At 39.7% G+C, this 27,244-nt stretch overlaps 1 protein-coding gene across 2 annotated transcripts in view; it reads right to left on the reverse strand.

Moving 5' to 3' along the window:
• The window catches only part of LOC124615607 (farnesyl pyrophosphate synthase-like), a 64,189-nt gene that overhangs the window by 22,912 nt on the left and 14,033 nt on the right, over positions 1 to 27,244 (reverse strand). The window contains exons 5-6 of one of the 2 annotated variants that reach the window (XR_006979803.1): positions 25,580 to 25,744; positions 3,894 to 4,047 (exon numbers count right to left, since the gene is read on the reverse strand). Coding sequence is in view for 1 of the 2 variants with exons in the window: in XM_047143602.1 (XP_046999558.1) it covers positions 25,580 to 25,744 (165 nt within the window). In the remaining variant the exon portion in view is untranslated. The remainder of the gene's footprint in view (positions 1 to 3,893; positions 4,048 to 25,579; positions 25,745 to 27,244) is intronic. The other variant, XM_047143602.1, reaches the window with a different exon arrangement.

Genomic DNA, 27,244 nt, shown 5'->3' on the forward strand with positions numbered 1-27,244 from the left:
CTGCCTTTTATAGGGTATGAAATGCCTGTGACTGGACTGTGACAGAAGGTAGTGAGTGGGTGTATGGGACAGGTCTTGCACCTGGGACAACCACAAGGGAATGACATGAAATACGTTAAATTTATTTACAGTTGCATATACGGACAACCATCAGCTGTGTAATGGAATGAGAACAATGCAAATTTGTGCCAGAGCAGGACTCAAACCCAGACTTTCAGCTTATCACACATCATCACCTTACCAGTAGACTATCTGAGCATGATTCACGGCCATCCCAAATCTCCATATGCCCATATTTCTAAACAACAGAGCCACTGCAATACTATACAAGGTGACGACCCACGGTGTGCAGGAGTGGGAGCACGATTGGAATAGGGGTGAACAGGAATACTATGTAGGTTGGGTGGTCAGTGGAACACAACCTTGAGTCACGTGGGTAGGATATGCCTCATGTCAGGGTACGACAAAAGAAAAAAAATCTCTGGTGAAGGATGTTGTTGAGCTATTCAAGGTCTGAATGATACTGGGTGATAAGAAGAGTGCTGGTTGGTTGTTGATTAAGCGTTATTGGTCTCAGAGGAGGAGATGGCATAGGAAATCTGTATACGACACTGTCTGTCAATAAAGGCTCTGACAAGGTTATCGATATATTTCGGCAACTCCTGCTTTTCACTGTAGATGTGACATCTAAGGGCGATGATGCTGTAAGGAAGAGACTTTTTGATGTGGAACGGGTGACAGCTGTCAATGTGGAGGTACTGTTTGTAGTTTGTGCACTTTATGTGAACAGCTACATTCATGGATCGACCTGAGAAGTAGAGAGAGACATCTAGGGAAGGAGCTTGTTGAGTTGAGATGGACCAAGTTATGTGGATTTGTAAGTAGGTGTTGAGGTGATGGAGGCAAGAGCAAAGATTGTTCCTGCCACGAGTCCATATCATGAAAATGTTAACTTATTTACGGGGGCCAGTTGGACAAATCCTTCCCTCTCCAGCCAACATCTAAAACTCCTTGTCCAGTTTAGATTCACGCGCGGTGGTACATGGAAACTTTGCAAATACTGACGTGTGCCATCAAGTCCAAACACCCAGGAATGTTGACAGACAGCATCATTCTGTTGGAGGATAATGCCCACCTACATGTTGCCATCGTTGTTTTGCGTATGCTGCAAAAGTTTCGCTGGGAAGCCCCTACATATTCTCCATACAGTTCTGACCTCTCCCCCATGAGATTTTGATATTTTTGGAGTACTGAAGAAAGATTTGTGGTCATTGATTTGCTTCAGATGAGGAGGTGAATGCTGGATACAATCACGGTTCCCTAGACCACCACAAACTTTTTTTCCACGTGTGCATTGGTCATCTCTTCGCACAGTGGGAAAAACATATTAACAGTTATGGTGATTACTTTTGACATAATAAACTACACTTATTTTTTCCCAATCTGTCTCCTTTTCATTTGACTGTCCCATATACATAAATAACAACCAGCAGAAAAAATGCTCCTATCAGAGCACAAGAAAGGTGAAAAAGATTGACCGACAAGTGGGGTACCATCTGCCTCATTTTATCTTTCTCAGCACCTTTAAAAAGTTCACAAAAAAATGGCATCTTGTACACAGCCATCTTGGAATCTGCAGGTGGGGTTTGATCCACTGCGAAAAATGGTGAAAAACACTTCTTTTGGGTTTCCTCAGGAACGGCCCACAGATTTACGCAAATGCATCAATTAATTAATTCATCAGTATACCCATCAGTTTAATTAAATCACAGGTATACCCATCATCAATCAATCTATTTAATTTTATGTGCATATTTTATATACACAAGTAGGCTAACTTTGAACGTCTTTATGTGGGATAGGGATAAAGATACCAAGAAAATTTCAAGGTTGTTCGAGATCAGGATCTTGGCAATACATTGAAAAACATTCAGCCAGTTTTCCGAGGAACTCCCCATGAACTAATGGTGTCTCCATAAGCCCCATTTAAGCCCACTGCAGACCACATCAAAAGCAAACAGAACCAACTAATTTCCTCTATTTGCCTAAGCAGGAGGAAGTGTGTAATGTTCATACTTTGACCCTGTACTGTAGGATAGTGACACTATGGTGATCCTTTTGCCGGATGTACAAATGGGCCCTTGCCCAAGTTCTATCCAAAACAATTGATCCTAACTTTTTATCACCAACAGAACCAGAGGTATGAGCACTGGAAAATACCATTTCTATCTGCGGCATTTTGGAACATACTAGTAAGCATGCTCTCACATGCATATCAATTCATCACATATCTGAAGGATTCAGAGGAGGATACACACACAAACAAGATAGAAAATGTTGATGGGCTTTCAGGTGAGGCCTTCAGAGCCAACAGAATACACATACACCTGAACAGCTACATTGTCACTGCTGTCTGCTTTGGACAAACAGTGCAGTTTGATTGGGACAAAGAATTGTATTGGGTGGAGTGTGTGGGGGGAAAAATTAGGTGAGAAGCAGAAAGAAGGGTCAGAGGGAAGGATGGGTGACAAATGAGAGGGAGGCACAGAAAGTACAAAGCTTGTTTGTTTCATAAAGTCTGCTAGAAAATGAGATTGATTCATGATAACTAGAGACAGCAAAATTCTGTGTAAACAAAAAGTGAAAAAAAAGTTAAGTTTGCGATTTCTGTCAATATAACGTGAAACTGACGGTTTTTATGAGATATCACTGATGTGACATTTCCTGACACTTTGGCACAATTTCTTGTATAAAAATGGTATGTTTTTGGGATACCTTTAATGTGGTGACTCAATTAAACTAGATATTTTTGTAATAAGCAAGTATAAATACGAAAAACATCATCAAATACAGACTTAAATCAGTCACAATCAAGATTGTGCATCCAACAGGTGCAATGTAGGGGTATGTATGTGTGCTCGCGTGCATGTGTGTGTGTGTGTGTGTGGGGGGGGGGGGGGGGGGGTGTTCACATGAGTGCTCTAGCTCTTTTTCTTTCTCTTTTGTGCACACATGTCGATGATTCAATGCTTCTGCTATTTGGTGAGTGGTCTCCTTTACTTCTGAACTTTCAACATTCTGCCAGAACTTTCCTTACTAGATATAAAAACCTATATTAATTTAAGTGGGTGAAGGACCTATATTGGAGTAAACAATGTGGTTAAGCAGCAGATGTGTTCTACTAAGTATACTTGATAGATCTGTTGAGTGTTACCATCCAATGGAGCTGTTTGGTATGAATAGTTGTCTGTAGATGTCAAACAACACAAAATTATTAATTCTATCTAAAGGATCCTATCACAGTAACTGTACTGCCAAGCAAGCTATTATCATGGCGACCTGACTATTATACAACTGAGTACATGACAATTCTTTGTTCATTACACCACAAGTCACACTCTGTGGTTTAAGTGGAGGGATATGTGAGGAAATGAACAGTCCTATTAACCTTAAGCCTTGAACAGGTGAAGGGATGCCTCATGGAATAATCACAGGTTTTATAACATTATCATTATTAGCTTTTTGTAGAATGGATATTTTGTTGTGAAATAAGATGTTTCAGGAGAGCCTACAACAGTACGAGTCATAAGAGCTGAAATTATAGGTATATACATGGGCTATCCAGTGGTACAGCAGTATCACTGGAGCTTGCCACTAGATGCATTCTAGAGGCCTACCGAGCACATTTACCAGGTAATAGGAGATACTAATGGAGATGCCGTGTTCTGTTAATGTTTTGTTTTATTCTGTCAAAGTAGAAATGTTTTGTCTTTAAAGCAAAAACAATTGCATACTGAATATAAGGCTCTCGGGTCTGTTACACAAGTTGTATCAAAAGAGATTCACTTGATTTCATAAGTCGATATGTGCTACATGAATGAAGGAAAGTTTACCTTGGTTCATCCTCCTGCTGATAGGGGTCTCTCTGATGCAGCTAGCTGAATCATTTATTATCCATTGTGCACCGGGTTGAGGTGCCAATAACACAGCAACAAGCATGGTGAAAATTTCATTTTTCAACAGGACAGAGCACGACCACACTGGCACCTGCATGTAAAAGCATTTTTTAACAACGAGCTGCCACAACAATATATCAACTGTGTGGGATGTATGGACATGGGACTACACCATTGGCTTCTAAAGTCACCTGAGCTCATTGTACAGGGGTTGGACAAAAGTATGGAAACATGGCAAGAAATGCTTGCTTGAACATAAATGCAGATGCTAGCCAAGCCTGCAGGTTATGCTATTGTATTTGATCATGAACAGCATCTGTTCAATGTCCTCAATATTGCAAACATCTGTCGTCAGAGAAGAGTTCTGTGCACTTACGAGTACACCATGTCAAAGCTAATGAATTCAAATGTGGGAAATTGTTGGTGCTCGTATGGTGCGTGTTTTTGAAGTGGACAACAGCTGCAAAGGTCACTGCAGAATTGAATGTCACACTCAAGAACAGTATCAGCACCAGAACAACCCGAAGATAGCTCTACAAGCAGGGAATTGCAGGGTGGCTGGAATTCAAAAACAACTCCTCAGTGATGCAAATCCCTGTAACAGAAAAGCATGGTGCTAAAGTCATAAAATCTGGAATATGAAGCAATGGGACAGTCATTTGGTTGGGTGAGTCTTGTTGCACACTGTTTGCAACTTCTGGACGAGTTTATACCCCAAGAATTAAATACGGCGGGGTATGCCTTGATGATTTGGGTGGCCTTATCATGGTATTCCATTGGCCCAGTGGTTTGTCTGCAGATTGCATTGCTGCCAAGGATTACATGACCATTTTGGCTGATCAGGTCCATCTCATGGTACAATGTAGTTTCCTTAGTGGTGATGGTGTGTTCCAAGACGACAGCAATCTGTTTCCACAGTTCAAATTGTCCGGGACTTGTTTTGTGAGCAAGAGGATGAATAGTCACATTTCCCCAGCCCATCACAGGAACTAGGTTTCAATGTTATTGATTCCCTGTGGTTTACTTTGGAGAGGAGGGTGTGCGATCACTATCCACCTCCATCATCGTTACCTGAACATTTCACTATTTTGAAAAACCATATAGTACCTATATCTTGCCATTCCTAGACAACTGGAAGCTGTTTTGTATGTGAAGCACTTTCCTACACTGTATCAGGCATTGTAATGCATTGTGTTTTTGATATTTACATATTTTTGTCCATTCACTGTATGTAGCTGTGTGAAAGACTAGGTGCCTCTCATTCCAGCAACTTTTGGCAACACCACATAGCAACAGCATGAGTGCAGTAACCCCAGACATGCTTGCAAAAGTATGGAACTAGTTTAACTATTGTCTGTATGTTTATCCGGCATTCAGTGAAGGGTACATTGGGAATTTGTAAAAGGTGAATGAAAACTTTGATCCTGAACATGTGCTCCTGTATCAGTGGAAAGATCTTGGTTTTGTGTAAGCTGAGGTTTAGTGAACAAGATGGAGCCCTTTTTTGTCAACAGTTAGATGCAGGGACTATTCAGTCCCCCAGTAATAACGATTTTGCTCTCTACCTATGCTCGAGTTTCCTCTTGCCAGCCTTCCTGTGCCTCAAGACCACCAGTAGTTTGGCTTGACACTCTTCAAACATCCTACTGTGACAGTAACTAAAGTACTGTTGATTAACTATTGATACATTTATGTCAGCCTTACAACCACCTTTAGTAAGATCCATCACCAAGGTGTTACTGGTTATCACTCCGTAGTATTTTCGTTATTTCACCACCAAGCCCTCACAGGGAGCTTCTTACTTTAATCACGTGCTGTCCTAATACTTCGCAAGCCTCAAAATGTTCTCTCCTTATATGATGAGCCATGTCAAACTGACAGCAGACAGCCATGTACATTGAGCATTTGCACCCAGAATTTAAATGCCTGTGGAATCAATACCCACATGCAGCTGATGAGAAGGCAGAGCCTGCAGCAATAAGCCTGCCACCCACAATGCCCAACAGTGCCGTAGCCCAGCTCCTTGCCCCACCACTATTGTGTGCAGCTAAGTGTTGCCAGAACAATGGTCTGGACGCCGCACAACTCCCCATGCTCCACACATGGTCACATACAGTCATTGAATTCCATCTATGATGTAAGCAAAAGCTGACAACTTCTCTAAACTTGAGACATGAACCTGCATTAGGGAAATATTAATTTTGTGATCTACCTTCACCACATAAGTTTGATATCTGATGATATCAATTCTGCCCATTTGCTTGCCCTGCCCACGTAATCTGTTGATGTTTAGAACCATCACATTATTTCTGTCACTTTTCCACTGAGATTCATGCATTTTCAAGTGTACTTATTTAATCAACACCATCAAACACCAGCACATATGCAGCTCTACCACACAAACAACACTCTTACACTAGTCCTCAGGGATTCTGAAAACCTCAGTTTCTTCCCATAGCACTTAACCAGAAATAGCTGCTATTGCCAGCATCTACAAGTGACATTGTTATGCAGATCCCATTAACTTAGAGAAGTTGTTTAACTGAAAATCAAATGCAGTGTTTTCAGGCTCTTAGATTATCTCCATATTAAAACCATACTTTTCAATCAGTCTCTATTTCTACACAGGGGATTCTGGCATGATGGACAGTTTTATACCCACAGTTGCCAGTAAGATACTACACACCAGAACAAACAGGGCATGCCACACTGATACACAGCATCCACCAAGAAAATTGTTTGCTGTTTCGCAGGTTAGTACTTATCATGTTTACTATCTCTGCAACCATCCCAACCTCTTCACCTTACATAAGAGAGTGAGAATTAATTTTTAACTATTCCATCTGACTCCACTGAACAATTCCAGGAAAATCATTAAAGGAACTGAAGTTTGAACTTGTTGCCCGCTCTCTGCTGCTGCGCATGCCAGTGCTCATCCCTTCGCTGCTCTGCCTCTATGCACGGAAATGCTGTCTTACGTGACGCGAGCTGCAACCTGTTCACCCTCTTACTGCTTCATACACTTAAGTCTCCTTGGCACTGAAGCTTTGGTGAAAGGTATTTCAAATGGTAATTCTGGCAAGTATAAGATGAATGGATTCAAACTTAAGTTTAAAGTGTACTCTAATTGAGCAGACAGTTTAATTGTCAGTGTGATGATATCACAGTGGGAACTATTAAACAAATGGCTACTACCAGTCAAAGTGGCATGGTAAGCCTGATTTACAAGGGCATGGTCATAACAAATTATGGTAGCCATTAGTAGTGTGGCTACGGTGAACAGCCAGCTGTCACTGGCAGTGATGAATACTGGATCATACCCTATAGGTACTATCTGTGGGTACAGTGGTGTCAAAACCTCAGCTAATAAGAGAGCAATTTTATAAATATGGGTTTCAGTTTGGAAAATCACATCAGAATGAAGGTAATTTTTAGCTCGAGTGCAGCGCTGGAGGTCGTATAGTGACATAGTTGTAGGCATTTGTCGGTCCATTAATGACTGAAAAGCCATTAGTTTGCCAGGTAATATGTTATTGCAATAAAATCCTGGCAACAGGTAAGGTATGTAAACTATAGGATTCAAATTCAGTGTCGGCACAGCAAGCAGATTGTTATGCTGGGTTATTGTGAAGTCAGAATTGGTCTACACTAACAGCAGTGTAGTGGCGAGATAGGGAGGACTCTTAAGCTAAATAAAGCACTTGAAAAGGTACTATTATTTGAGTGGTGATATTAGCTATGATGAGCAGACAAATGTCAGTCACCATAGTTGGATAATAGTATGCAGATCATTCAGATGTAACATAGTAGATGGGTGTTACAAAGAAGGATCTATAAAGTTTTAATCATTTCTGATGTGATGGTAATTGAAATTAATGTCAAGCACAAACTGAAATCATCATACTTGCTTGACAACTGCTTCTACTCAACAGAATTTTTAAAAATGTGTATAAGGTGTGTGTGTGGGGTGGGGGGGGGGGGGCGGGCTGTAGTTAAGTGTAATTACTGTTCATAAAAAAGAATTAGTGGTAGCAATGACTAATGAAAAGACTAGTATAAAAATGGTCAGTAAGTTGTTATATTTTTCATGGTTAATGGGAATTATGACTGTAAACTAACTCGTTCGACATTACACTGAGAGACTGCATTTATAATCCGTTGAACAAGCAAACAATTAACCATCATCTGCGAATAACTCCAGGGAATCTGACTGATAACATCAAAAACCATTGATCTCTTGACAAGGAACAGTTACTGTCATTTTAGGACCTTATCCAGTTTGTGCCTTGAAAATGACACTTGGAAATATTGGACTTTTGACGAATTTATCCAGCTGCATTCTTGCGTGTTATTAGAGCACACAACATGGTGGGAGAAGCTTAACTTCTCCTTGGGCAATATGCTAAACATTATAGTCTGCATAATTCAAAGGATACAAAGTCCTAATCAAAAAGGCTACCAAGTTCTCATTATCATGCATGCAGTTGATATGTTGACAAACTAAGAAATATTATTGCTTTGTTCCAAAGTCTACATCGCAATACCACCTTGACTTCTATTTGAGTCTGTTTACGAACAATCTGATTGTAAATTTACGATGATACGTTCAAGGCTTATATCCATCATCGCTTCCCTGTCAAGTTCCCATGCTACAGGTGAGATGATGTCTACTGCCTCAGGCACAAGCAGTTCAGTGAATGTTATCTTTAATGTTTTTTCCCCCTCCCACGCAGCCTTATCCTTTGGCTAAATTGATTCCCTAGGGCTATGTTGACAGTGACATGTGGGTAAATGCAAAACTGTGCGACACCATTCACGTCACGTTTGTACGTTCTGTCATGCGATCTATAGAAATTAACTAGCTGCAGGAGATCGTAATGAGTCTGGTTTATACTGTGCTTAATATTTTTATTTTTAAGCCAGGGAAAAATATCTGCTTTTCTGGTGTTTATACTTTATGTTTTCTCTGTAACAGTTGAATTATAACTGGCAATGACTGACTTCGAAGCAAGGCATGAAAAGAGTTATGAATCGCGTCACGAAACTGTCAGTGATCATTTCTGAAGGGTAGTCACTGCTGTTTTTCTTACACTTAAATACAAGTTTACTCCCAGAAACAAAAGCAGACAAAGAGTCAGCATGCAGAATAATTATCCGAGAACCAATTCCTATGAAAACTTTAAGACCACCAGTACTATCACTCATTTTCTAGCAGATCTTCCTGGAATGATTCTAATTGACCAATGTTCCATCAAGGTGAACTACCTCCTTCTCTTGTATCATGAATCTTTATGCAGGATGTAGTTTGTGCTGCACCTATTTTTTAAAAAAAATTCTTGACATTGATGAAGCACTTACCACTGAAGTTAATTTTCTCCTGCATAACTATAACACATTTCTGAGAGGTCGGGCATTCATCATCCCCATGGAGCACTTTAAAACATCATTGTTAAAACAATAGATTTGTGTTACAGGTTCCTTGTTTTGATGCTTTCCAGGTGACACGAAACCAATTTTTTCTACGGTTCCTACAGCTCTGACCCTTTTGTTTACAATTCTCTTCGCGACAGCACATGGTTCTGGAGTCCATATGTGCCATCAAATGTCAACAGTAGGAGACCAGCTTTCAAATTCACATTTGAAAAAGCTATAATGTGGTAAATAATCCCCCTCACCTGCTTGTGAAGCACTTCACATTTATTGCTGTCACCTAGCTTTTATTTAAATCACACTTAACAAAAAAACCAACTGACAGCTAAATGAATAATTCAGCTGTCACGAAGTACAGCAACAATCCAGAATGTAGGAGCGAGGTTCTCACTGTCTAGCTGTAACTCGTTGCTAGCTGCTCAGAAAGAGAATGAATATTATTGACTGCCAGTGGCTAGTGGAGGGGGATGTGCAGGACGGCTGAAAATTGGGCTGCCTTCCAATATGATGCGGACTTAAGTTCTACTGGGGTCCACTGGTGGTTGCCCCATGACCAGAATATGCCTCACTGGCGACTATTTAATTCTCAGCATAATGCTTCAGGCACTATAGTGGTGTAAAGCTTTAGATTAGACTCTTTCAGCAGTACTTTAACAAACTTTATACTGAGGAAATATATATCTAAAAACAAAGATGATGTGACTTACCAAATGAAAGTGCTGGCAGGTCGACAGACACACAAACAAACACAAACATACACACAAAATTCAAGCTTTCGCAACAAACTGTTGCCTCATCAGGAAAGAGGGAAGCAGAGGGGAAGACGAAAGGAAGTGGGTTTTAAAGGAGAGGGTAAGGAGTCATTCCAATCCCGGGAGCGGAAAGACTTACCTTAGGGGGAAAAAAGGACAGGTATACACTCGCACACACGCACATATCCATCCACACATACAGACACAAGCTTGTGTCTGTATGTGTGGATGGATATGTGCGTGTGTGCGAGTGTATACCTGTCCTTTTTTCCCCCTAAGGTAAGTCTTTCCGCTCCCGGGATTGGAATGACTCCTTACCCTCTCCTTTAAAACCCACTTCCTTTCGTCTTCCCCTCTCCTTCCCTCTTTCCTGATGAGGCAACAGTTTGTTGCGAAAGCTTGAATTTTGTGTGTATGTTTGTGTTTGTTTGTGTGTCTGTCGACCTGCCAGCACTTTCATTTGGTAAGTCACATCATCTTTGTTTTTAGATATATATTTCCTACGTGGAATGTTTCCCTCTATTATAAACTTTATACTGAATTTGATATTTTGTTGTAACCTATTAACACTTACCTTGCGGCTGCCATAATATTACGTCGCGGGCGGAAATGAAGAAAATGCGGCCGCCGTAATATTACGTCCTGCCGCATTCCACATTGTTTTAGTGTTTCAAACGCATTGTTAGCGTTCCCGCCACAACCTGTAGGTCCTGTAATGCTTGTAGTTCATCATCATATTAGCGCTAGATCGCAGCACCTAGTGAGGTAATGCGATATATCCATATATATTTCCAAACGAATTCACATGTGTTTTTCACGCGTATGTTACGTGTTCTGTGGTGTCCTGTCGTTTGTTTACCGTTGATTTTGGCGCTAGTATTTTGGTTTTAGCTTGTTTATCTTCTTTTTACTCACAATGGCGAGTGATGAAGATGCAAAACTTCGAAAAATGATTGAAGAATTACTTGCTGAACCTACTGATGAGGATTTTTCGGATTTCGATAGTGACAGTGATTACGAAATGCCGGAAAATAACGATAGTCCAGGTAAGTCTAACATCTTACTAAATCAATGCAGAACAAGACAGTTCATGTTGCGATTTGTTCTGTTACGTTCTGTATTATTTCAGACAGAGATTTGTCGTCAGATGAAGGTGAGCCACCGCCTGTGTTCCCTCCCCCCCCCCCCCCCCCACTCATCATCGAAAGAGGCCAAGATTGAGTGACATTTCACAGGATGACTGGACTATAGTGGATCAAACGCCAAACATTTTGTTATTTACAGGGTCTCATGGTGTGCTAAATAATGTAGGACTCTGTCAGTCTAGTGAATATTTAGATTGTTTTTCTCATTTTATAAATGACAGGGTTATTTCAATTATGAAGGAACAAACAAACCTATATGCTAGACAGAAGCTGGCCACACTGAGAGCACAAAACAAATTAGGGCCCAATTCTAGATTAAAGCAGTGGAGGACGCTAACAATTGCTGAAACAAAGACGTTTCTGGCTATTATCCTCCACATGTCAATCAGTGAGAGGCCAAGTATGGCTGGTCACTGGTGTGGTGATCCAGTGGTTAGCTGCAATTTTTGCCCCAATATTATGCCAAGGGACAGATTTCTGAATATTTTGTCTATGTTCCACATAAATGACAATTCAAAGCAAAAAAAGAAAGGTGAAGTAGACTTTGATGCCCTTCATAAGGTCAGGCCCCTTCTGGATGATTTGGTAAGGAATTTCAAAGAAAGTTATCAGCCAGCTGAAGCGCTAACCATTGATGAAGGTATGTGTCCTTTCAGAGGGCGTGTAGGTTTCAAAGTTTATATGGCTAATAAGCCAAACAAATATGGCATGAAGCTATACATTCTTGCAGAATCCAAAACTGGGTACACATACAACTTTGAAGTTTGCCACGGAAGGGACGATAAACTGGACAACAGTGCTTCTGCATTGGTAAAGCGATTGCTCGGCTCACTCCAAGGTAAGGGCCACACTGTATATGTTGACAGATTTTACACCAGTTTCAGCTGGCCGAAGAACTGGCTAGAGCCAACACTGGTCTTGTAGGGACTGTAATGCCAAACAGAAAAGGATTGCCCAAGACTGTCAAAGAGGGTAAACTCAAAAAGGGTGAACAAATATTTCGCCGCAAGAACGATGTGCTAGCATTGCGATGGAAAGACAAGAGGGATGTGTGGATGATAAGTACCAGGCACACATCCTCAATGTTGCCTGTTGCTACAAGAGAAGGCAATGAGAAGTTGAAACCAGTGGCAGTGCTGGATTACAACAAACATAAAGCTGGTGTAGACCTTTTTTATCAGCGTCTTTCATATGGAGCACTTGATCACAAAACAGTGAAGTGGTGCAGAAAGCTCGACTTCCACTGTATAATTATGGCAGTTTCCAATGGTTGTATTTTGCACAATTGCATCAATGACAAGAAACTGAGTTTATACAGGAGGTCTGCACTGCATTAGTGTTACAGAGAGGAGAGAGAATTGAGGATTCTCATGGATCTGCAACGATTGCTCGATTGTGGCAGAAACATTTTCCGAACCGTGTGGAAATGGCAGAAGGGAAGAAGAAAGCACAAAGACGTTGTGTAGTGTGTAGTGGAAAACAAAAGAACATTACTGGGAAAGCTGGGAGGAAAGATACTTCTTACGAGTGTAGTGACTGTAATGTAGGTTTGTGTGTCACCCCGTGCTTCAAGCCCTATCACACTGTGGTTCACTATACAAAACAGCTTATGTGTGTCTAGCTATGCTTTATGTGCAAATGGTATAACAAATGTCTTTTCAGTGTCAAATGATCACTTTCCAAAATTTATTTCTTCTTTAAATTGAATAAAGTAGTAAAAATAAATTTTTGACAAAAATTTATTTTCGCAAAATCGAGGAGAAATCCGCGTCACTTCTTGGAAACAGTATATGCCCCATACACATGACTGTTAACCCATGTAAAGTTGAAACCTTAAAGTTTTAAACCATACCTGTAGTTTTTATGTATCTACAACTAAACGTCCTTTACAGCTATTTAAAGTCTGTTGAAAATAGAAAAAAAATCAGCCAGCACACAGGGAGTGGCATGCTGTTAAAGGCTTAGCATGGTAAGTGTTAAATGACTCAGTTACAAGCTACAAGAATACGAATTTTATGTCCTTGCAAATTAGCTCATGTCCAATAATCAACACATTCTACTGAATCTTCCAGTTACAATCACTCTGGCACCTTTTGTAATTGCATATTTTGACTCCTAACTCCCAGTTTGGCAGAATGGAACATCTACTCCATTTATTGAATATAGGTCTTACGTGTTAGTAATCAGGAATTCTATGACACACTAAGGGTGAACATTTTAATGTCTATCTCATTGGTGCATATATAAAGTCTATTATATCACTCCTCTCAAATTTTGTAATGTTCCCCACCATTATTTTGAGATCATACACCATAACTTCAGTTTTCAACATTAATCGTTTCACTGATTTCACAAACAAGGAACCCAATAATTTTGTAATAGGAAAATAAATACTGCCCCCTCTTTAAACTACTTAACTCACTAGAAATGTCTGGAACCACTTGTATTTGATGAAATTAAGATATTAGCCACAAATGGAAGAAAGACCCTTAAAATTATGCATCTCTTATTGTACGGCGTGCCCGAGTGACACCCTCTAATGCCCATGGTGCAACATGTTGCGGACCGACACTACTGATTCTTGAAGTAAGATAAGTTGAGTCGCTGTGGCCAACGCTACTCTCCATCACCAGCCCATTCACCTCACCTCTTTGGCTCACCTTGCTGCTCCACTGCCGCCACTGACCTTCCAGCCTGGTCTGCACAGGCATCTACTGTGCCTCTTATTTCTTCAAGTAGCAAGTGTACCTTTTTTGAGCTTACACCCCTGCAGAATTATTTTAAAATCAATTAATAATCAGCCTCCCAAAATTTTTAAGCCCCCTCTCTAGGAAACCCATCTTTCAAAGCTACGGAGGGATTGGTGTGGGAGGAGGGGGGACATCACGTGTGCTGAACTGCTGTTGAAGCTGCTCATCAATATTTTATAAAGTTTTAGTCTTCAGTTGCTTTTTAAAGTTTATTTGTGTTAATATTTGCTGTAAAAGTAACTTATTGGATTTTCATTAATCTCAGTCTTTCTTCCTGTGTTATTGACTCGAATGGTCTGTTATTTTTGAGTGTGCTTATGTCATTTGTCCAAGACACACACCTCAATAGTGTGTTTACATTTTGCGGCGTGCAGTTGCAGCTGTAGCATGTATAAAGCTAAGTACTGACAAAGTTATTTGCCCTGTTATACAGTTATTAATTTATTAGTTTTCAGCGGTTTTTCGTGCTGTTTGTGGCAAAATAACAATTTAATAAACTTCTGAAAACATACGCTCGCTGTGTTTTTTCCAGTTTTCTGCGCGTTGAAGTCATTTAGTAAATCTCATGCTTTAGTTTTCAGCTGATGTCTATTATTGTTTCTAGTGAAATATTGCAGTAAAATTTTTATTCAGTGTTTTAAATTCGTAGAGTGTTCCAGTGGCCGCTTGAATTTTTGGTTTTAGCTAAAAATTTTGTAAAGTTTTGTTGGTATGTTGGTACTGGTATTAGCAGTGGTGCATTAGTATTAATACAAGTAGTTGCTTCCGTAGTAGACAGATAATTTCGAGACCACTATTGTTAGTTCTATAAATAGTTCTAATGGTGTAATTTAACTTAGATAACGTAGACGTATAGTTTTTTTTCAGTAACTGTAAATTTTATCATGAGTGAGAAGTGTAGGCTCTGTTGTAGGTTTGTGAGTAGTGGTTTACGGTGTGGGATTTGTTCAAAGTATTTTCATTGAGGGGAGTGCAGTCAGGAAGCCAATGGGCATTCTAGCGAGGTCCTCATCTGGGTATGCAGAATCTGTAGTAGAAATAAGTTGGTAAAGGAGATCTGTGCCCTTAAGGTGCAGTTACAATGCGCAAAGGAGGAACGAGATAGGTTGAGGAAGGTGAAGGGTGGTGGGGACTGGGAACTGGCAGTTGGCAGGCAGGCACCTAGGAGGAGGAGGTGTTCAGGCAGTTATACTGTGTATGTTGTTGTGGTCTTCAGTCCTCAGACTGGTTTGATGCAGCTCTCCATGCTACTCTATCCTGTGCAAGCTTCTTCATCTCCCAGTACCTACTGCAACCTACATCCTTCTGAATCTGCTTAGTGTATTCATCTCTTGGTCTCCCCCTATGATTTTTACCCTCCACGCTGCCCTCCAATACTAAATTGGTGATCCCTTGATGCCTCAGAAATATGTCCTACCAACCGATCCCTTCTTCTGGTCAAGCTGTGCCACAAACTTCTCTTCTCCCCAATCCTATTCAATACTTCATCATTAGTTATGTGATCTACCCATCTAATCTTCAGCATTCTTCTGTAGCACCACATTTCAAAAACTTCTATTCTCTTCTTGTCCAAACTATTTACCGTCCATGTTTCACTTCCATACATGGCTACACTCCATACAAATACTTTCAGAAATAACTTCCTGACACTTAAACCAATACTGGATGTTAACAAATTTCTCTTCTTCAGAAACGCTTTCCTTGCCATTGCCAGTCTACATTTTATATCCTCTCTACTTCGTCCATCATCAGTTATTTTGCTCCCCAAATAGCAAAACTCCTTTACTACTTTAAGTGTCTCATTTCCTAATCTAATACCCTCAGCATCACCCGACTTAACTCGACTACATTCCATTATCCTCGTTTTGCTTTTGTTGATGTTCATCTTATATCCTCCCTTCAAGACACCATCCATTCCGTTCAACTGCTCTTCCAAGTCCTTTGCTGTCTCTGACAGAATTACAATGTCATCGGCGAACCTCAAAGTTTTTATTTCTTCTCCATGGATTTTAATACCTACTCCAAATTTTTATTTTGTTTCCTTTACTGCTTGCTCAATATACAGATTGAATAACATCGGGGAGAGGCTACAACCCTGTCTTACTCCCTTCCCAACCACTGCTTCCCTTTCATGTCCCTCAACTCTTATAACTGCCATCTGGTTTCTGTACAAGTTGTAAATAGCCTTTCGCTCCCTGTATTTTACCCATACCACCTTTAGAATTTGAAAGAGAGTATTCCAGTCAACATTGTCAAAAGCTTTCTCTAAGTCTACAAATGCTAGAAACGCTGGTTTGCCTTTCCTTAATCTTTCTTCTAAGATAAGTCGTAAGGTCAGTATTGCCTCACGTGTTCCAGTATTTCTACAGAATCCAAACTGATCTTCCCCGAGGTCGGCTTCTACTAGTTCTTCCATTCGTCTGTAAAGAATTCGTGTTAGTACTTTGCAGCTGTGGCTTATTAAACTGATGGTTCGGTAATTTTCACATCTGTCAACATCTGCTTTCTTTGGGATTGGAATTATTATATTCTTCTTGAAGTCTGAGGGTATTTCGCCTGTTTCGTACATCTTACTCACCAGATGGTAGAGTTTTGTCAGGACTGGCTCTCCCAAGGCCGTCAGTAGTTCCAATGGAATTTTGTCTACTCCGGGGGCCTTGTTTCGACTCAGGTCCTTCAGTGCTCTGTCAAACTCTTCACGCAGTATCGTATCTCCCATTTCATCTTCATCTACATCCTCTTCCATTTCCATAATATTGTCCTCAAGTGCATCGCCCTTGTATAGACCCTCTATATACTCCTTCCACCTTTCTGCTTTCCCTTCTTTGCTTAGAACTGGGTTTCCATCTGAGCTCTTGATGTTCAGACATGTGGTTCTCTTATCTCCAAAGGTCTCTTTAATTTTCCTGTAGGCAGTATCTATCTTATCCCTAGTGAGATAAGCCTCTATATCCTTACATTTGTCCTCTAGCCATCCCTGCTTAGCCATTTTGCACTTCCTGTCGATCTCATTTTTGAGACGTTTGTATTCCCTTTTGCCTGCTTCATTTACTGCATTTTTATATTTTCTCCTTTCATCAATTAAATTCAATATTTCTTCTGTTACCCAAGGATTTCTACTAACCCTCTTCTTTTTACCTACTTCATCCTCTGCTGCCTTCACTACTTCATCCCTCAGAGCTACCCATTCTTCTTCTACTGTAATTCTTTCCCCCATTCCTTTCAATTGTTCCCTTATGCTCTCCCTGAAACTCTGTACAAACTCTGGTTCTTTCAGTTTATCCAGGTCCCATCTCCTTAAATTCCCACCTTTTTGCAGTTTCTTCAGTTTTAATCTACAGGTCATAACCAACAGATTGTGGTCAGAGTCCACATCTGCCCCTGGAAATGTCTTACAATTTAAAACCTGGTTCCTAAATCTCTGTCTTACCATTATATAATCTATCTGATACCTTTTAGTATCTCCAGGGTTCTTCCATGTACACAACCTTCTACCATGATTCTTAAACCAAGTGTTAGCTATGATTAAGTTGTGCTCTGTGCAAAATTCTATCAGGCGGCTTCCTCTTTCATTTCTTAGCCCCAATCCATATTCACCTACTACGTTTCCTTCTCTCCCTTTTCCTACACTCGAATTACAGTCACCCATGACTATTAAATTTTCGTCTCCCTTCACAGTCTGAATAATTTCTTTTATTTCATCATACATTTTTTCAATTTCTTCGTCATCTGCAGAGCTAGTTGGCATATAAACTTGTACTACTGTAGTAGGTGTGGGCTTCGTATCTATCTTGGCCACAATAATGCGTTCACTATGCTGTTTGTAGTAGCTTACCCTCATTCCTATAACCCTGTAGTCACCTGACCAGAAGTCTTGTTCCTCCTGCCATCGAACTTCACTAATTCCCACTATATCTAACTTTAACCTATCCATTTCCCTTTTTAAATTTTCTAACCTACCTCCCCGATTAAGGGATCTGACATTCCACGCTCCGATCCGTAGAACGCCAGTTTTCTTTCTCCTGATAATGACATCCTCTTGAGTAGTCCCCGCCCGGAGATCCGAATGGGGGACTATTTTACCTCCGGAATATTTTACCCAAGAGGACGCCATCATCATTTAATCATACAGTAAAGCTCCATGCCCTCGGGAAAAATTACGGCCGTAGTTTCCCCTTGCTTTCAGCCATTCGCAGTACCAGCACAGCAAGGCCGTTTTGGTTATTGTTACAAGGCCAGATCAGTCAATCATCCAGACTGTTGCCCTTGCAACTACTGAAAAGGCTGCTGCCCCTCTTCAGGAACCACACGTTTGTCTGGCCTCTCAACAGATACCCCTCCGTTGTGGTTGTACCTACGGTACGGCTATCTGTATCGCTGAGGCACGCAAGCCTCCCCACCAACGGCAAGGTCCATGGTTCATGGGGGGGGGGGGTACTGTGTATATGTAACAGATTTGACCAACTGTCAGACTTGAGTGGAGAGAAGCCTCTTGGAGCTGTAGATGTAGGGAACATGCAACAGTCCTCAGCAGTTAGGAGGCCTAGATTAGTTGCAGAGTCAAATAGAAAGAAGAAGGTTCTGCTGCTAGGTAGTTCGCACGGTAGAGGTGTGGACCATCATTTACAAGAAGTGTTGGGGAGTACCAAGTCACCAGCATTGTGAAGCCTAGTACAGGGTTGCCTCAGGTGACTGACAGCAAAGGGGAGTTATGTAGGAATTTTACAAAGGAGGATCAGGTAGTGATAGTGGGTGGAGCGGGGAACAGTCTTGATAGGGATGGGGAATATGATGTAGGTGGTTACCTGGTAAAGATAGCTACTCAAACTGATGGCACTAATGTGCATTTCGCGCAACTGTTTCAGCATCATGATCGGCTTCATCTTAATACGTCTGTTAGGCATGTTAACACGGGGTTGGAGAGGGCGCTGATGGCAGAGGGAATGGGTCACATTTCAATGGTGCTAGATGGGTCTACAGCAAATCAGGTTTCACTAGGCATGGCCTGCATCTCAATATGTATGGTAAAGGGAAAAAATTCCTGTAGTAGTTGGTGTTAGAGGGGCACCTTTTCTAGATTGAAGTGAGCTGATAGGTATACCTACTTAAAGGAAGTCCCTCTAACTAAGGGCTCACCTTCAAAGGATGTCATGTTTCCAAGTAGAGAAGGAATTAGCATATTTCATCAAAATATAAGAGGTATTACAGATAAAGTTAGTGAACTGTTTATAGATGTTGACTCTGACATTATTGGTGTATCGGAGCACCATTTAAATAATTTGACAATTCAGAGGCTTCCTTTACCAGGATACAGAATAGCTGGCTGTTTTTCAAGGAGTTCCTTGTGGGGTGAGGGAGTGGTTATATACATAAAAAAAAAAACAGTATTCCATTTGAGTACATACACCTATCACGGCACTGCACTGAACAGATATTTGAATGTTGTGCAGGGGCAGTTGAATTTAGTGAAACTAAACTTCTAATTGTTGTTGTTTATAGGCCCCCTAACTCTTGACTTCAGAGCATTTCTGATCAAGCAAGAGAGGGCTCTTTATTCACTTTGTAGGAAGTACCAGAAATTAGTTATATGTGGTGATTTAAATATAAATTTTGTGTATGATGGTGCAAGAAAAAGGATGTTGGTAGATCTCCTAAATTCATATGATCTGATGTAGACTGTGTTTTTTCCAACTAGGGTGCAGGGGAACAGTAGCACAGCCATAGACAATATTTTTTTCATTCTTCATTACTAGATGGGCATTCAGTCAGTAAAAGTGTGAATGGCCATGAAGCACAAATTTTAACACTAAAAGGCCTTTGTGCTCAAACAAATCTCACATGTAATTACAAACTATGTAGGAAAGTTAATCCAACAGCAATAGAGTGTTTTTTAAACCTTGTCAAGGAACAAGAGTGGCAGGATGTTTACAGTGCCAATAACATAGATGATAAATATAATGCTTTCCTTAACACATTTCTCATGCTCTTTGAAGTTGTTTTCCATTAGAACGTTCTAAACAGGGTTCTAGCAGTAATAAGCACCCTTGGTGGCTGACTAGTGGGATAATGATATCAAGTAGAACAAAGCGGGAATGATATCAAAATATTAGAAGTAGTCACAATCAAGCTGCAATAGCCCATTACAAACAGTAATGTAATGTGCTTAAAAATGTTACTAGGGAGACAAAGAGTATGTGGTAAGCAAACAGAACAGGTAATTCACAAGATAAGATTAAAACCATATGGTCAGTTGTGAAGGAAGTGTCTGCTCAGCAACACAAAGTTGATGATACAAAGTCAATTTGTAGTAAAATATTTCTGTTATTGATAAATTTAGCTTCTACATGGAATCATATAACTCTCTTGGCAAATGCCTTTCCGAGATTGATGTCTGAAATACTCCTCTGTGATCCAGACAAGGGGGAGATTGAGTCAATAATTAAATCACCAAAGACTGAGGACTCATTTTTTCTTTACAAATGGCCAGTTTCCTGAATGATTGAAGTACTCAGTAGTAAAGCGGCTTTATAAAATGGGATAATGTAGACAATTTTAGACCTATTTCTAAGCCATCAGTGTTTGCTAAAGTTATTGAAAAGGATAACTGATCATTTTATATCACACAATTTGCTATCAATCGTATAGTTTGGTTTTAGACGTCGTTTAACAACTGAAAATGCTATATTCTCTTCTCTCTGTGAGGTACTGAATGGGTTAAACAAAAGGTTTCGAACACTAGGCATATTTTTTGATTTAACTAAGGCGTTTGATTGTGTTGCTCACAAAATATTGCTCCAGATGTTCGACCATTGCGGAATATGGCGAGTAGCTCACAATTTTTTCACCTCTTACTTTAGCAGCAGACAGCAAAAGGTCATTATTCACAATGTTGAGAATGGCTGTGAGGTGGGGTCTGAGTGGGGCACGGTCAAGTGGGGGGTGCCCCAGGGATCAATGTTGGAGCCTCACCTGTACCTTATTTATATATATGATATGCCCTCTAGTATTACGTGTAACTCTAAAATATTTCCTTTTGCTTATGACACTAACCTAGTAGTAAAGGATGTTGTGTGGAACATTGGCTCGGTTTCAAACACTGCAGTTCATGACCCAAGTTCATGGCTTGTAGAAAATAAACTAATGCTAAATCACAGTAAGACTCAGTTTTTACAGTTTCTAACAGACAAATCAACAAAACCTGACATTGTAATTTCACAGGCTGGGCACTTGATTAGTGAAACTGAACAGTTCAAATTTCTAGGTGTTCAGATAGACAGTAAACTGTCGTGGAAATCCCACATTCAGGATCTTGTTCAAAGACTTAGTGCTGCCATTTTTAACGGTATCTGAAGTGAGTGATCGTTCGACACGAAAATTAGTCTACTTTGCTTATTTTCATTCGCTTATGTCATATGGTATTATATTCTGGGGTAACTCTTCCCATTCTAAAAGAATATTTTTGGCTCAGAAACAGGCAGTTCGGGCAGTAAGTGGTGTAAGTCCACAAACCTCTTGTCAGCCCCTGTTCAAAAGTCTAGGTATTTTGACATTGGCCTCTGAATATATATATAAATTCCTTACTGTCATTTCTTGTTAACAATATAAGCTTATTCCCAAGAATAAGCAGCTTTCACTCAGTTAATACTCGTCAGAAAACAAACCTGCACTTGGGTTGGACTTCCTTAACTCTTGTGCAGGAAGGTGTGCAATATACTGCTGCATCCATTTTCAATAAGCTACCACTCGAATCCAAAAATCTTAGCAGTAATCCACACTCTTTCAAATCGAAACTGAAGAGCTCCCTCATGGGTCACTCCTATACTGTCAAGGAGTTCCTTGAAAAATTAAGCTGATTCTTGTTGTATTCTTGATTGTGTTTACTTAAACTTATGGACTGACTTTTTTCAGGTTTGTAAACATTTTATTTTTATCAGTTATTACTTTTATGTTGTAATTCCATGTACTGACACATTCCATGACCTCCAAGGTCATTTACTTATGGTTTCTACATGAAGCCAATGCATTTGGATTTTGATAAAACATTTTTATAACAGGAGTGAAGATGGACAAAGGAGTGGGCATCTGACAAGGATAGCTTAAAATAAGAACCAAGATTTGCTCCTCAATTTGGTCCTACAGAACTTGATGTGTAAATTAAAAAAAATAAAATAAAATAAAACAAACTTGTGAACACTGTAGTCACCACTTCTGTGGAGAAGGGAGGATTGTGCAGGCCACCACCTGTACAGAGGAAGCACAGGAGTACTTTATTATTGATTCACCCGGTGCTAATTTTTTTTTTTCTTTCTTTCTTTCTTTCTTTCACACTCTGAACTGTTGACTGTTTTGTGGTACCATTCTCATGGCTTGTGCAGCAGAGCTGCCCTTTGTTTCAGGCCCAAGCCAGAAGTAGATTGTACAAATTAAGGACTGCTGGCGAGGCACACTTTGCATGTGGTGCCTACAGAGACCAGTGAAAGTGTGGGAAGTTTGTCACTTGGGATTCCGGGGAATGCAGAAAGAGCATGGGTTCCAGATGAAACTAGTTTTCTAATCTCAGACCCCAACCTGACAACATGCGTTCTCCCCTCATATTCCCGTTTTTTTGGACACTGGTCCACCACAAATCAACTATGATGGCTCTTCCAGATAGTCGGCAACTTGTTTGCTGCCCCTAGGTTTGTTCTTGTATCCTATATTCTCACCTGTAGGACCATTTTTACCCGTTTAATTCTCCTGTTCTTATTTTAAGCAATCCTTGTCAGATGCCCACTCCTTTGTCCGTCTTCACTCCTGGTATAAAAGTGTTTTATCAAAATCCAAATGCATTGGCTTCATGTAGAAACCATAAGTAAATGAACTTGTGGACCAGTGAAGCAAAGAAATTGCATGTCATAATCTGTAATGAAGTCCACTGCCAGGAGTTTTAAATACTGAAATCCCATTAAACTCAACTGGAATCAAAGCCTTATAAATGCAGAACTGACTTTTGGGATGCATTTTTAAAGTCCTGGTAGTTGAAAGTTGTCGACTTTCATAAATTATAGTGGGGGGCCAATTAAAAAGATCCTGCTTAATGTTATTACGGTTAGTGGATGTGGGAAGTAATGAGATTTTCCACTGCTTCTGCATCTCACCTATTCCACCTATGTGACCTGTAATGATCTAAAAAATAAATTGAGAAGGTTACAGTTCTGATTAAGTCAAATAGTAGTACAGTAATACTTAGTCTTTATAGTGTGCAGTGGTATATTTATGTTGTATGTATTCTATGATTAGAAGAAGAGATTTGTAATAGTAATATTTTATGGGATAGTGGAACTTTGTTAACTAATTTTTGTCACGAGTAGTTACATACGAAAGTTTCTGTTATTCTTTCTGGGAGGGTAATATTAATTTTGTAGCAGTACCTAGCTTAGGCGTTACAACTACAGTTCAATAATTTTATTTTGTCTGCATATTGTCTCAACCAATAGGTGGATATAGTGCTGACAGTCTTCCAAATGAGAATTGTGGAAGACGCTAGGGCTGAAGACACAGGATTCCACAGCGAAGAGCCACAGCTAACTTTCAAGGATCATAGGATACGGAGTGGCAGTGTCCATTTTCGTGGGACTGATGACCACAGTTATCTTCTGGCCCAGCAGTGCAGCAGGTCAATGGAGAGGAAGCCTTGTGTGTGTGTGTGTGTGTGTGTGTGTGTGTGTGTGTGTGTGTGTGTGTGTGTGTGTAGGGTAGTAGGGTATCAGTCTTCGGGGTCTGTCGTTTGTCTTTGTCTCTGACTACATTTATTCTTCCTTTCCTTTCTTTTCTTTTTCCATGTTCTGAGCAACCAGACCTATTTGCTTCCCTTTTCATATTTGTTAATGTCATTGTGACACCCTTGTCTTTCAGTCTTAATTATACACATGTACCCAACCTCCTGCTACCTTCTCCCAAAACACTCTTGTTACAAAGCTGCCTATAAAAGTAAAACTCGCCTATAATTAAGAATGTAACTGAAGAATTTTACCATAAGAATGCCCTCTCCAAAAACTCACAAGAAATCTGCACAGTGTCATTCATAGAATTACAGTTTTTAAAAGTCTTGAGGTGGAATTAAGGGTGGAAGAGCTGTAAGACACACCTCAATGTGTTTTTACCTTTGTGGCATAGTTGACAGGCTAGAAAGCAACTGTATGATGCTAGGGTGTGGTTAAAACCCCATTTTTGGTCATTTTTGTGTTATTGCTCTTATTTGTACAGCATGTAAAACGAAACAAACTTCAGAGAACAAAAGCCATAGCATGTGGATTCTTTGCTACTTATTCTTTTGTCCAGAGGGCTCTGACTTCAGTGATCATCTGCATTCTATAAGGAAGGGAGTTTATGAGGTAGGTAAAAAAATCTTTCATTTTCTTCCACCTGCTCCCAGGCAGATAGTTTGACATTTCAAAAGCCAGCATGGGTTCTTGATGTTGGGCCAGGCCAATTTTCTCAAACAGTCTGCTCATCTCTGCCCATGTGTGTTCAGTGGAACTGAAATCTAGTACAATTGAAGGCCATTCTAGAGGAGAAATTTCATTCTGTTCTGCAAACCACTCCTGCATCACTGTTGATGTGTGAACTCAATACTTATGCCACTGGAAAAAGATTAATCCATTTTGATGCAAGTTGATCTGTGTATGTGGTCATAATATGGGTATACTAGGCGCCATCAAGACAGTCATTTTTACTGTGATGCATTCCAAGTCAACAGGAATACATCCAGCCCAAATTGTCGAGGTGACTCATGCGTATATTTGGGGCCCAGACAGACATCATGTGGCCTATATGTTCATAATGGACTGTCTTTTACTCAGGAAGATATTGATTTGTCAGAAAATATTACATTCTCCCAGTCACAACTGATATTGTTCTTGGCAGACACTATCAATAGTTAATCTTCATCACAGAATCTCTCCTGAATGGTTTCTCTCTTCCAACTATTGGGGATATCTTTTTGTTTGAGTCATCTGCTGTGTAAGATGGACAGGAAAACAGGCTAACTCAGACGAAAGTTCCGTATAAAATTTTATAGGGAGTCCATAGGGCTCTGGAGCTTTGTTCAGTTTTAGATGTTTCTCATCACCATTGACACTTATACCACCCATCTTTGCAGTAATGCAAAAATTAAACTAGAACAGTACACCTGGATTTTACTTTGTAAAGGAACATTTAGTTTAGCGTATCTTCTTTTGCTTTGCTACCCTCAGTTTCAGTTCCTGTGTCAACCATGACAGGATGGCAACTATGTTTCATCCTAAGACTTCCCTGCGTTTCAAGGTCAAAATTCCAAAATTCCCTGAATAAGTTATTGTTTTATGTTACAGTAAGTTATTGTTTTATGTTACAGTAAGTTTTAATTTCCTAAATTTCAAAAATGTAAGTGACATTTTTTGAGTTTCTACATCACTCAGTCATTATTCAAAATTCAGCATGGATTTGCAATTTTTCAACGATTTTCATAAATTCCTGTCTCACATAAAATTTATAATGTTACATGTAAAAATTTCAGTAATACTTACCATGTACATTGCTAGTGCAACAGGTAAATAGAACGAATAATATGCTGTCTTGTATTTTACAACTGCATTGTACTGATCCATTGTGAATTTGGTATAATCTGGATTCTTTCCTGCTTGTGAAGTCAAGAGATCAAGAGACTGTCCTACTGTTGTTTTGAAGGTAACCTATAAAAATATTTTCAAAAATTCACTACAAACATTGCATTTTCAAAAATAATACATTTTAACTTTAAAACAAAGGGATATTTATGGTTGGTGTTACAGATTGCTGCAGGGCACCAATAACACTGATAAATACAAAATAATTTTGAAAAATGTGTAATACTCCTATAAAAATGTGTTAGCTCATGACTGTGGAGACTGTATATGAAGATGCTGAAGAACCATTAAAACAGACCAAAGAAAAAGACAGTGTTGCAATAATGGGTGATTTTAATACAATAGTAGGATATCAAAGACAGTATGAAATTCTGGCTTGGGGGAAACAAACGAAAGAAGTGAAACTTGGGTAGATTTCTGAAACCAAAATGATATGCTTATCACAAAACACATTATTTGAAGTATTTCTTAGAAGAAAGTAAACATGTAGGAGACACCAGACAAAAGACAATTTCAGTAAGATTATATACAATTGAAGCAATGGTACAGTAATCAGATAAATTCATGTCACAACTGTGCAGATCCAGACATAGGAAGCACATACATGCATTAACCAAGCGCAAAATCAGATTTAGAAATACCAAGAGTTCATCAAAAAGAAATAGAGAGTAGGATGATTGAAAGAAGAAGAAATACAGATGACTTCTGAAGAAAGGACCAATAAAATAGCTAATGGAAGTGGTGAGCTAATGCAGTGGAACAATATCAAGATGAGTATAATTGGAGCAACAGATGAGATTTTAGGAAAAGGAAACTGGAACCTAGAAAACCTTAGGTGACAGAAGAAATACTAAGTCTAAATCAGGAAAGGAATAATCTCATGAAGGAAAATGTAGATGACCACAAAAGAATTGAACATCATATCACATGCAAATGAAGAGAAGAAAAAGAGAAATGGAGCAAAAGCATTGCTGAAGAGATGGAAGAAAAAGGAAAAACAGGAAAGTTTGCAGGAAAAGCAGAGCCCTTCAGTACAAACCTAGAACAAAATCAGTAGCAGGAAAAAGTAAAGAGGGAATATTGCTGATAGACAATGATGAGATATGTGCTAACTGGAAAGAATATATTGATGGACTGTACAATGATAAACACTTCAAGAATGAAAGTACAATAATTTAATTGAAGACATTAATGAGTATGAAAGAGAAGTGCAAGGTCCTCCAATCATGAGACATGAATTTGAACATGCCCTTTGGAGTTTCAGAGAAGGAAAAGCAATTGCTATTGTTCATATCCCTCCAGAATTGCTGAAAAATTTAGATAACAGCATGAAAGACCAACTACCCAGAGTAATAAATGACTGTTATGTAAGAGGAATCATGCTAGAAGACTTCACACAATGCAGAACCATTACCACAATTAAAATAGGAAACACAGTTGACTGCGCCGATTGCAGAACACTATCAATGTTATCACATGCCTCCAAAATACTCATTAATATAGTTAAAAGCAGGATAACAGGAAATGTAGATATGTATCTTGGAGAAGACCAATTTGGATTTAGAG

Source organism: Schistocerca americana, chromosome 5 (assembly GCF_021461395.2).
Source record: "Schistocerca americana isolate TAMUIC-IGC-003095 chromosome 5, iqSchAmer2.1, whole genome shotgun sequence".
Lineage (NCBI taxonomy): Eukaryota > Metazoa > Arthropoda > Insecta > Orthoptera > Acrididae > Schistocerca > Schistocerca americana.